At 50.9% G+C, this 11738-nt stretch overlaps 1 protein-coding gene across 1 annotated transcript; it reads right to left on the bottom strand.

The window, feature by feature from the left end:
* Window positions 1-645: 645 nt before the first annotated feature.
* On the bottom strand, window positions 646-5924 carry Ccdc105 (coiled-coil domain containing 105). The gene is made up of 7 exons (XM_055612056.1): window positions 5355-5924; window positions 4219-4323; window positions 2799-2997; window positions 2343-2509; window positions 2145-2240; window positions 1941-2054; window positions 646-1017 (listed from the first exon to the last, which is right to left on the bottom strand). The coding sequence occupies exons 1-7, from the start codon at window positions 5922-5924 to the stop codon at window positions 778-780; spliced, it is 1491 nt and encodes a 496-aa protein (XP_055468031.1). The 3' UTR covers window positions 646-777.
* Window positions 5925-11738: the final 5814 nt, after the last annotated feature.

Genomic DNA, 11738 nt, shown 5'->3' with positions numbered 1-11738 from the left:
CAGTGGTTGAAACTGTGAATTCAGATCCAAAGTGAGACTGCAAAAACCACCCTCACCTCTGTCTGGGTATTCCAGGCCCTGGGTTGAGAACACACGGCTTGGTTCTTCGCTGTTGTTCAAGGGTACTGGAGCACTCAGGAGGAACTGAGCTACGACTGGATGTGAACAGGGCCACTCAGCGTTCAAAAATTGTGAGCTTCGCAAGGGCAGCGGCCGTATCAGCTGCGCTCACTAGGCTGCAACCTGCCTAGTCCAGGGCCTGGTGATGTTTGTGGGGTGAGGACAGAAGACGGGGTCAGAGGCATTCTGCTAAGAGGGCAGGCCATAAAGCCATGGATGAAGATCCCGTGTCACCTTGGGTAAGTGGCTTAACTTCTCTATGCCTCAGTTTCCTCACCTGTAACGCGGAGCTGTTAGCAACAGCTTGTGTTTCTGCTCACCGGCCGCAGCAGCGCTACAGACCCACTACCTATATAGTCATTCAAGATAGGTGTGTCATTGTTATTTTATAGGCCTGAGAGGCTGAGGTCAGAGAAGGGCAGGGACCTGGCCAAGGCCACACGGCTTGGACCCAAGCACCTGGGATTTGAAGCCTAACAATTTGACGGCAAGGAGACACTAGGTTTTACTGTACTACAGTTGGTGCCTAATAAATGTCAATATATTTAATTGTAGTTCTGCTAAAGGCCTTTTGGAGGGAAGGTAAGTCAGAGGGGAGGAAGGGCCATCTAGCTCGGGGCATCCTCTTCAACCGCCCGAGCCCAAGGCTAGAGGTGGTCACTTGGCTGTGGTATTGGCTGGGCGGCGGCGAGGGCCCCACTCGTTGGCCACGCACTGCGCCTGCTCATAGCACACCTGTGGGTGACGCTGGCGTAGGCGCAGGCGCACCACATCGTAGTCCACGTCATGTCCGATCCTCTTGCAGTTGAGGCTCCAGGCGAGGTTGTCGTGCGTTGAACGGAGGTCTTCTAAGTTCGTTTCCATTTGCAAGTTGTGGCGCATCAGCTTGTCAGTACCCTGGAAAGGGAGGAGGCAGCGATCTTGCTGGGAAGGGCGGGGCCTTGGCGAGGAAGAGGCCGGGCAAAGCTGGGAGGGGCAGATCCTGGCAAAGGAGCGTAGGGCCTTGCAGGGAAGGGTCGGCTCTTTAAAGAGATACAAGGCTGTTGTGCGGAGGATCAGACTTGGGGAGAAGGGCCGGGGCCGCTCCGGGGAGGGACGCAGGCGTTCTGCAGAGGGTTGGGGCTTTTAGGAAGTAGTGGAGCTAGCAAAGTCTTTCTGGGGAGGGTCGCAGCAGTGCTGGGAGAGGTGGAGCTATTCTGGGTGGGGCGGAGCCGTACTGTAGGAGAAGGGGCGGGATTGGTAAGGGGCGGGCTGTGCTGGGGAGGAGTGGGATCATGCTGAGGAGAGGTAGGTTAGGGCTCTTGCTGGGAAGGGGGTATTCAGTGCTGGGGGACTGGCAAGCCAAACCCAGAGCCTCGAGCTGGTGCTGTCTGGGGCAGTGTATAGTAGATGTGAAGAGAGACAGGATTCTAGGCAGAGAATTGGTATTAACACTGGGGCCAGGTGTGCACCAGGAAGGGCCCGGCCCCACTTGCCAAAAAGCATAGGGGAGAAGGTAGATCTCTGTTTCAGGGGTCCTGGAAAAAAAAAGCTGCGCCAGGTTTGCGAGAAAAACAGAACAAAACACACACAACACTGACTCTGAGGGAGGGATGTGCGTGCAGCAAGACGCACCGGGAATGGTGGACCACATCCGAGCAGTTTATGCAGAGTTCTCGAGTTGGGTTGTTGGGAGAGTCAGGCAAGGAATGGCATGGCCTAGCAACCCGACCGACTCGAAAAGTCTGCCCGCAGAAGCAGATCTGCGGTAAACAGTTCTTCATTGGGGAAGGCACTGTGCCAGGATGTGATCACACGTAGGGGGCGTGGAGGGGACGTACCTGGGCAAGGCGTGTGGCCTCAGGGAGCTGGGTTCCCACGTGTCTCTGATACATGCGGACCATGGGTCTGTTCAGTTTCTCTCGAGCCTCCAGGTCTCTTTTCAGCAGGGGACCCTGGAGGAGTGCGTTGTGGGGAGCAGTGAGGCTCCAGATACCAGCCCCTCCTCCGCCCCTTCCCATAGGTTATTCTCCCTCAGACTTTACCTTGATAATGCCCCGGGTGACGTACATCTCTTGATTGAATTTCATGCACCGGTGGAGAGTACCTCTCATCAGCCCTAACGTCATGGTCATCCTTTCCTGGAGACGGGAGAGCGCAGGGGTCTGGCCCTGGGCCACTGTCCCCTCCTTCCCCACCCACCCCGGCAGCAACCACCCTCTGGAGCCTAGCCAGTGTGGCACCTTCAGCTCCAAGGTCTCCCGCATCTTCTGGGATAGGCTGGCGCATACTCGGTCGCTTATATCCTGTTGTTGATTTCGAATTTCCGCCTCGTTCTTTGCCATCTCTGCTAAGGTGTCCTTGGACTCCATCAACAAGCGCTTGGCTTCAAACAAGGCCTTAGCACATGCTGTGAAGACAGGGCTTACGTGGGGGCACCTCTTTGTCTCCTCCCCCTCTGCCCTCTCTATGGTGGTGGTGGGCCAGGGGTGATGGGCCATGGATGACAGACTGGGAGAAAGCCCAGGGAAGGGACAGGAAGTGAGGAGAATTCAAACTGTGCCTCCGGTTTACTTCTTTTTAAGTAGAACTTGTGAATGAATGGGTGTTGTCGGAAGTGTCCAGGGAGAGAGGCCAAGCAAGGCTGTGTACTTCAGGAACAGCTGACTAAGGGAGCTGTAGTTTTAACAGACACCTGCCTGGGGTGTATGTGCCAATGGGGTCAGGGGGAGGCGTTTTCTGGCCCTGAGTTCGAGGAGTTGGGGGTCGCGTGATGTCCACCCACGAGTGGCGGCCAGCCTGCTCCAGAACCTTGTCCAGCGGCTGGTTCATGAGTTCCACGGCTTGCAGCCTTTCCTGACAGTAGAAGTCCAGAGTATCCCTGCAGGAGGCCAGAGCCTGGGGGCGGAGAAAGAAGGCAGAAAATAAGATTGGAGGTTGCCGGCAGGGCTGAACCCTCAGCCAGCAGTAAAGCTGACTCAGCTCATTGTTGTACTGAGGCCCCGCTTCATCAAAGTGGAAGCCTTTTTGCATATGTATATCCTTGTAAACACACCTCTCGCCTAGATTGTGTAGAGTCAGTAGCCCACGAATTTTCCTGGAGCCTCTGTGCCTACTCAACCAAGCTGGCTTGTTTTTGAAGGGGTTAGCCAACTACGGCCCATAGACAGGCAGCCCGCGTCAATTTTTATTTTATTATTACCATTAATTATTATTAATTTTTGAGACAGGGTTTCTCTGCGTAGCCCTGGCTGTCCTGGACTCACTCTGTAAACCAGGCTGGCCTTGAACTCAGAGATTCACCTGCCTCTGTCCCCAGAATACTGGGATTAAAGGTGTGTGCCACGACTGCCTGGCTTTTTGTTTTAATCAGGCACAGTTATAAGCCTATTCCGGGACACACTACACTGGGTCTGGGGGCCTCATGCTGCTCTGGACGGCTTGAGTAGTTATAACAGGGCATACAGAACACAAGGCTGAAGACATTTGTCCTCTGACATTAAGAAAAAGCCCACTGAGGACTGCTAAAATGACTTAGAAGTAAAAATACCTGCAGCTAGCTAATCCCAATGACCCGAGCTCCATACCCAGGACTCAGACATTGGGCAATTCACCACTGTCAGTGATTCCGTCTGTATGAATTGACACCACTGGTTTTCTAGGGGCCCCTGCGCTCCATGGACAACCTCCTCTTCCAATATACACACAATTAAAAAGAATTTACAGAAATAATCCCGTGATGAAACTCATTGTGTCCAACTCCTGGTACTTTGAAAAAAAAAAAAAAAGTCTTCCCTACCCAAATCAAGTCCCTACTGTGTGCCACAGATTGGGGATTTGGTGCTCAGCTATCAGGAACAAAATGGTCAGATTCAGTTCCCACCAAGAGGAATCTGTAGACAGGTTTGACTAGCAGCTGTCAAGAGAAGAGGGCTGCTTATGAATTTACTGTTATTTTTTTTATAAATGTCTTACTAGTATATATTAGTTTTACACAATGAGTATCCTTGTGACATTTTCAGAACTGTGCAAAATGTACTTGGACCATAGCCATCCCCACCTAGGTCAGAGCAGTTTGTGCGCTAGGCATCCTGGGGTCCCTCTCCTGGCACCCCTAACCTTGAGCAAGGTCTCTGATTTTTCCATGTCTTTTTCCATTTTTCTCTTCATGATCTTCAGTTCCTGTTTCTCCCATTCAAGCATCTTGTCCGCCTTGTCGGGGATCTGGAAAACAAAGGGAGAAGGGAGTAGAGAGGATTTTCTTTCGGAGTAGAGAGGATTCGATCTCCCTGTGAACTGTTCTTGGACAAGTTTAATCAGACTCACGGAGACTCACTGATCTCTCCAGGAGGTCCTCGTGTGCAGAGGTTTGGGTCGGGGATTTTTTTTTATTTTTATTTTTTTAAATGTCTATTACTTGTTGACTTGCTAAGGATGCTGTGTGCGGACTTTTTAAAGTTAGCTGCTTGCCCGAGGCGGCCTGCCCACTGAGCTCCAGGGATGCCACCTGTCTCCAGTCATCAGTGCTGGGGCTGCGAATTTTCCTCTGAGGGAAGATTTTCATGCCCTGTGACTCAGGGGTCTACCGTCCTGGCCAGGGGGACTTGTAACGGTTTGTCTGTTGGAGAAAGGCACCGGGGTTGACCTTTTGGAAGCAGCCTCACGGGAACAAAGATATGCTAAAGAGACGCGTAAGTCCTTCAGCCTGACTACCAACAGACCCCAGGAAACTGGAATTCCCCGCAGATATCTCCTGCTGGGAGAAGGAAAAGGCCTGGTGCCGGCTGGAGGAGGAACTTTCATCCCAGAAAGGGGTTTCCCGTGGTGCTGACTGCTGGCTAGAGCGTGTGTTGGAGAGACCACGCAAAGACCAAAGGTCAGAGATGGGCGAGACCACGCCCTAACTCTGGCTGCTTAGACGTGCGCCGTGGCTCCCTGTTTAATCTCACTCAGGACAGCGGAAGTGGACTGAAAGAAGAGGGTCACTGGATGGATTGTCCCTCTTCGCCATGTGGTCTCATTGATTAAATACCTTTTCTGCTTTTTATTATTAATTTGGCTGTTGCATTTGGCTTATAGTGGCCAAACGTGGTTTCTTGGAGGCACAGATTGTGACCTCAGTTTCACTAACAATTTTTTGGAGGGACTCAGGCTCTGGAACTTGCAGGGGTAGCCACCCTCTCCTGGGGGTGCCCTTTCAGGAGACGGAGCCCAGGAAACGTCAGCCTCTGGCGCGGTGATGGGGAGGGTCGCACCTTCTCAGGCTTGGGTCGGAGGTCCCGCAACTTGACGCTCTGCTGGTTGATGAGCAAGCCCTTGCGCACCTCGCTGAGCCTGCGGTCGCTGGCCTCGCGCTGGCGCAGCAGCAGGCGCAGCTGCCCATTGACCTGGTGCTGCGCGCGGCCCAGGCGGGCGGCGGTGAGGCGCGCCCCGCGCGCGTGCGCGTACACCACCTCCGCCGTTTGCTGGGCCCGCGCGAGGCGGTGCATAGGCAGCGGCAGGCGCGCGTGCCAGGCCGGGGGCTTCATCTTCCCTTTCCACAGGGTGACGCCCTCGCCGGGCGGTGGCCTCTCCAGGGTGCCGCCGCCTATGGTCATCTCCACCCGGAAGCGCCAGGGCTCCATGTAGGCAGCCCGGCCCAGGTGATGCGCCACGTTCGGGTCCAGCACACTGTCCTTGGGCTGCCACATGGTCACTGCCTCCTGGCCACAGCGTTCGGTCAGGAGGTGCGCCTTGCGATACGTGTTGAAGGCCTCCTGGCGCCATTCGGGAGCCCCGACCCGCGATTCCTGGGCGCGGTCGGCCGTGGGGAGCAACACAGGCATGTTTCCTAGCTCGGTACCCGGATCCGACCCCGGGATCCCCTTGCAGAATGGACAGGGGTCCACCCACCCCTGAACCACACACCGCTCTTTCGCGGTTGCTAGAAGAAGTGCGCCAGAGCTCCCCTCACCATGGCAACGGGGACAACCGCTGACATTGCGTTCCGGGCTGGGGGAGGGGAACAGCAAGCTGGAGAACCCCTGCCTGGAAATGCAGTTCTTCTTCCTTGAGGAAGCCGCTCTTCTGGAGTTCCTCCCTCCTTGTTTCTCTTGATTTTGGAAAGATGTCAACCAACCTATCCCTGCTAGCTGATGACCTGGTCTTGCATTTGGAAAATCCTAAGGAATCTGTGAACTAGTACTAATATTAGTAGTTTTGAAGTACACACAAATGCCGTCCATATACGTGTGTGTGTGTACCACACAGAGTGTGTAGGTAAGAAGACATCCTGTGGCATCATGTAGGTTCCGGGATCAAACTCAGGCAGTCCGTTTTGGGGACAAGTGCCTTCATCCGAGCCATATTGTCGACCTCCACTTATGTCTTTATACCCTTGGAAGGAAAAACAAACAAACAAACAAACAAAAAACTGAATTAAGAATACAATTTTGGGCTGAAGAGATGGCTCAGTGATTAAGAGCACATATGGCTCTTCCCGAGGACCCGAGTTCGATTCCCAGCACCCACATCTGGTGGTTTACAACTGCCTGTAACCTCCGGGAATTGACAGCTCTGTCCTCTGTGGTGCTTGCATTCATGTGCACATACTCCTTACGATTCCTTGGCTGGGGAGATGGCTCAGCTGGTAAACTGCTTGCCTTGCCAGCACAGGATTTGAACTTGATTCCCGGAACCTACATGAAAACACGCCACACTGGCTTGGTGCTGGGATTGTAATCTCAGCACCGAGGATGCTAAAATGAGGATTTCTGGCTGGCCATTAGCTGAGCTACCCTTGGGCAGCTCCTGGCTAAAGACCCTGACTTAAAAAAAATAATAGTGGAAGAGCTATCTAGAGACAGACACCTGAGGTTTCATGTACCTGCACACTCATACCTTAAACAATGAAGCACAATTCCATTTTTAATAGCATCAAAAATATTAAAATATGTAACTGTCCCCAGCTCTTAGGACATTCTACGTTCTTTCTTAGCTTGAATTCAGAACTCTTTCCTTTCATAGAATTCTCCTTTGCTAAGTTTGCGGCGTACTTCTTTTTGGTCGTCAGAACCCAGCTGGTGTATCTTAAAGGAGCCTTTCTCTACGATGACCACTGTGAACTTTACCCTCCTATCACAGGACTTCTGTCCCAATCTACAGAAACTAAAAACATGATGTCTTAGATGACAGTTGAAAAGAAAAAAAGGAAACCACCCAAGCCAATCAACAACCAAAGCAAACAACAGAAACCAACCAACCAAAAAGATGAAAGAAGCAAGACTTGCCAGCATCACCAAACCAAACACCCAAACACAAAAGCAAAAACCAAACCAAAACACATTAAAGAAAACCAAACAAATAGAAAACCCCTAAAACCTTCCTCCCTGAACTGATTCACCTTTTATCTCCAACTTCAGCCCCAACCACGGAATTTTAGCCTCCTTCATTATCTTTGTGTTCCTCTGATGTGTTAGGTAGTTTCTGCTCCAGGGACTTGCTCTTGTTACTTTCCCTCTCAGTACTTTAAAATCTATTTGAAGTTTGGTATTGTTGGCCTTTGTGCTCAGATGGGAAGGTGCCCAGGAGACCCACAACTCTGAAGCCAGGGAACCACTCAGCTCCGAGGGTAGGACAGTGTCGCAGGAAAGGGTTCCCTGAGACGTGGGAGCCCAGGAACCGCACATCCCTGGGAGAAGGCCTCCTCAGCAGAGGGGTTGCAGCTTCCAAGGGAGGGTTTCCCCAACCTTAGCTAAGCTGAAGGGCTCAGGAGACTGAGCCCCACTCCTTATCCAGCCATTGCAGTCCCCAAGGGAAGGTTTCCCTAACCGAAGTGGAGCTGAGGAACTTGGAAACTAAGCCCGCTCCTTTGCTTCTTCTCTTATGTGAGTCACACCAGGCAGCAAATCTCTTCAAAGGGATTTATTGGAGGGGCAAATCCAGGAGTTGCTGCCTCTGCTTCCAGGATAAGACAGCAGAGAACTGAGCAAACACAACTTTATATAGGATTTTTTTAGGGGGTAGAGCTTTCTAGGGCAGAGATTTCCAGATGAGGATTGGTGGGATTTCAAGTCCTGAACTTGGGGGCACTTAGGGATTGGTGGGTTTTTGTTCAGACTTTCCACCTAAAATTACCATAAGTCTGAGAACGGTCCAACTGAGGGGCTGGAGATGGCCTTTGTGACAGAACTGCCATTATGACAGAGAGGTGTGGGGGAGAGGCCTATTGACTCGTCTCAAGGGGTTTACACGGATGTGAACTCTTACGTTAAACAAAAACAACCTTCCTTTACTAAACTATGAACTTATACTAAGGGGTCAGATTCCTGGTCCTAGTCCCTGGTTGGCAGTGTCAGACTGTAAAGCTCCCTGCTTTGGAGGAAGGACTAGTTTATACATTGTTGCCACGGAGATGGCTTCGGAGCTCACCGTCTAGCTCCAGTTGGACATGTCTCCCTCCCTTGAGTTCCCTGTCAGCAGCAGCCACACTGAGGCCCCCTCAGGTGCTGCTGCTTTGTCTGTGGCTTCAGCTTCTCAGTTTCTCCAGACCTCTGATCTCAGGTCGTGGGGGTTGTGGAGAGGTAGCCTCAGCTGCTCTGGAGTCCTGAGGTGGTGGTCTCCAGGGAGTAAAGAGACCCGCAGCACAGCCTGAAGATCTGAGCACCCCTCTCAGGGACCACAAGGGAATGGCAATCAAGGGAGCAGAAGAGGGGGCTCCTGGGAAATGATGAAAGGGAAGCCCAGGAACAAAACTTGAGGCGGCCTGGACTGGTTGCTGGAGCTCCTCAGGTGGGGGCCTGGACCCTTCCCTGAAAAGTATACAAAGTTTACAAAGGTTAGTTAACAGGCATCTATGCTGGATTGGCTACTGTTGTGTCCCTTCTTTTAAAGGTTTAGTCCTTAGTGTGACAGCAGTAGACACTTTAAAAAGTGGAGTCTGATAAAGTGTGGTTAGATCACTCGGGCTACCCTGGGAAGGGAGTAATGTCCCTCTCAGGTGATCTTGACTAGCTCTATTTTTTTTTTTAAAGATTTGTTTTTCATTATGTGTATGTATTTGGACGTGTTCGTGCCTGCAGAGGGGGAAGAGGCAGTGGGTGTCCTGGAGCTGGAGTTCCAGGTGTTTGTGAGTGGGTCCTGGGAGATGAACTCAGGTCCTCTGCGGGACAAGATGTCACTCTTCCCCACCAAGCTGTATCCCCATTCACTGAATGAACCTATGAGCGAGCACTTCCAAAGCCAGGGGCTGCAGAGGGGGTTTCAGGAGAGGCCGCTCACTTGGTGAGGCTTTTTGTTCTCATGGCCCATGTCTTACTTTTCCCTTCTTTTAATTTTTCAGTTTTTGAGAATTTCACACATGAAATGCTGCATTTACATAATTTCCAGTCCTCCCTCTCTCCCAACTCCTCCATGCTCCCTCTCGAATTCATGACTTCCTTATCATCTACCCCCTGCTGATTGTATTTAACATTGCTTGTATGTACATGTGTTGACGTGAAAGCTGGAGGGCCAGAATTCTTGCCGCTACGTATGACGGGGAAGCTGAACTCATGAAAATATTCTCTTTCTTTGATTTTTTTTTTTTTTAAACTAGTGGTTGAAAAGATGACTCAGAGGTTAAGAGTGTATACTGCTTTTGAAGAGTTCAGTTCCCAGCATGCACATCTTGTAGTTTACAACTGTCTGCAACTCCAGATCTAGGGACTTCAACACCCTCTTCTGGCCTCCAAGGGCACCTGCACACACATATGTATAGACCCTTCCACCTACAAATACATATAATTAAAAAATACAATCTTATAATGTGGAAATCGGAGGACAACTTGTGGGAGTTGGTTCTTTTCTTCCAGCATGTGGGACTCGGGGATCAAACCTGGGCTATCAGGTTTGCTAGTGAGTGATTTCCCCACTGAGCCACCGTTCTAGCCTTGATTCGTCTTTGTTGACCAGAGGGATTCAGTAGGCTGAGTGCTGCTTGCTGAATGTGGACTAGAATTCTATCCAAATGTCAATCTACCTGAGAGACACTGTCTTAGTTAAGGTTGTTATTGCTGTGATAAAACACCACGACTGAAAGCAAGATGGGGAGGAAAGGGTGTATTTGGCTCACATATCCTGACTCACACAGTCCACTGAGGGACGCCAAGGCAGGAACCCAAGCAGGGTAGGAACCCGGAGGCGGGAGATGATGAAGAGGCCATGGAGGGGTGCTGCCTCCTGGTTTGCTCTTTATGGCTTGCTCAGTGTGCTTTCTTATAGCACCCAGGACCACTAGTCCAAGAATGGCACCACCCACAACGGACTGGACTTGTCCTCCAGATCTTATAAAGAGTTTTCTCTGTTGAGGTTCCCTCCATTCAGACTCCAGCTAGCCTGTGTCAAGTTGACATAAAACAAACCACAACAGATAGCCACAGTTGTGTTGGGCCAGGCCTGTGGTTGAGAATTTTGGCTCTTACATGGCTGCTGAAACTCATTAGGATGGTGGATGTGGGTATATGCTGATTTGTGTTCTTGTTCTTAGAAAAATGTTACTTTTACTAGTCTATTAATTGCACAAAATAATGAATTTCATTATGATACCTTCATAAATATATACAATGTACTCTGATCATATCTGCCCTCTTATTAACCTTCCTTGTCCCGCCCCCACTCCCACCATATGTCTTGTCTTCCTCTTTCCCATCATCCCCTCGTGACCAGCCTGGCAGGGATGCAGTGTTCTAAACAGACACCTGTGCGCCTCGTTCTGACTAGGGGACTTTTGAGACGATGGACCCCGAGACACTGGAATATCTCTACTCCCTGAGTCTCGTTCAGGGAGAAGAGGAAAAGCCTCAGGCTCCGGCCAGACAAAGACATTTGTCAGGAAAGAAATTTACAGCTCTTCAGACTGCCTTACAGGAGAGCAATGATGGGCCAGTTTTGGTCAGGACCGTACCTGGGTAAGGACTACTTAGATATGAAGTTATGGACTCTACTTAAACCTTAACCTCCTTTCAGAACCCCAAAAAATGGACTTGGGGCCGCTGGATCTCTTTGTCTTTTTTTCTGTTGTGACAAGAAGGAATAAATCTCTTCTGCTTTTTCGCTATCAATTTGGCTGCTTCAGTTGCTTTATAAAGGATGGGTGGCCAAGCACCTGCACAGGTGTGCTCCCACGGGCACACAGCCATGATCTTAATCAGTGCTCTGTTGCTGGGAAGGGACACCATGTCCAAGGCAACTCTTCTAAAGGAAGCACTTAACTGGGGGGCTGGGGAGGGAGTAGAAAGGCATGGTGCCAGAGTAGCTGAGAGCTTTACATCCTGACTCAGAGGCAGCAGGCAGAGAGGAGAGAGACTGGGCCCGCAGGCCTTTGAAACCTCAGAGCCCCCCTCCCCGCAACACATCTTCCGTAACAGAGCCACACCATTCTGACACGGTCACACCTATCCTTTCCAAACAGTTCCATCAACCTGGGATTAAATATTTAAACATACGAGCCTATGGGCACTATTCTCATTCAAACCAATAAGACTCATTCACATAAAAAAAAAAAGTCACCTCTCATTTGTCCTTCCGGGGCCCCCAGGTCTGGCTTCTTCCTTTTGGGGAGTCCAGACACCAAACGAAGCTTATTCTTCTCCAATGCAGCTTTTTTAGGGACACAGCTCTTT

Source organism: Psammomys obesus, unplaced genomic scaffold, assembly GCF_907164565.1.
Source record: "Psammomys obesus unplaced genomic scaffold, mPsaObe1.curated_primary_1811, whole genome shotgun sequence".
NCBI lineage: Eukaryota > Metazoa > Chordata > Mammalia > Rodentia > Muridae > Psammomys > Psammomys obesus.
Note: the sequence above shows the minus strand (reverse complement) of the source record. Positions and strands in the feature narration are given on the sequence as shown.

Coding starts and splice junctions, on each gene's coding strand:
- Ccdc105 (XM_055612056.1), bottom strand. CDS start 5,924: ATGCCTGTGTTGCTCCCCACGGCCGACCGCGCCCAGGAATCGCGGGTC. Junction 4,324..5,354: donor TCCGACCCAAGCCTGAGAAG/GTGCGACCCTCC, acceptor TTTGTTTTCCAG/ATCCCCGACAAGGCGGACAA. Junction 2,510..2,798: donor CATTGGCACATACACCCCAG/GCAGGTGTCTGT, acceptor CTGTCTTCACAG/CATGTGCTAAGGCCTTGTTT.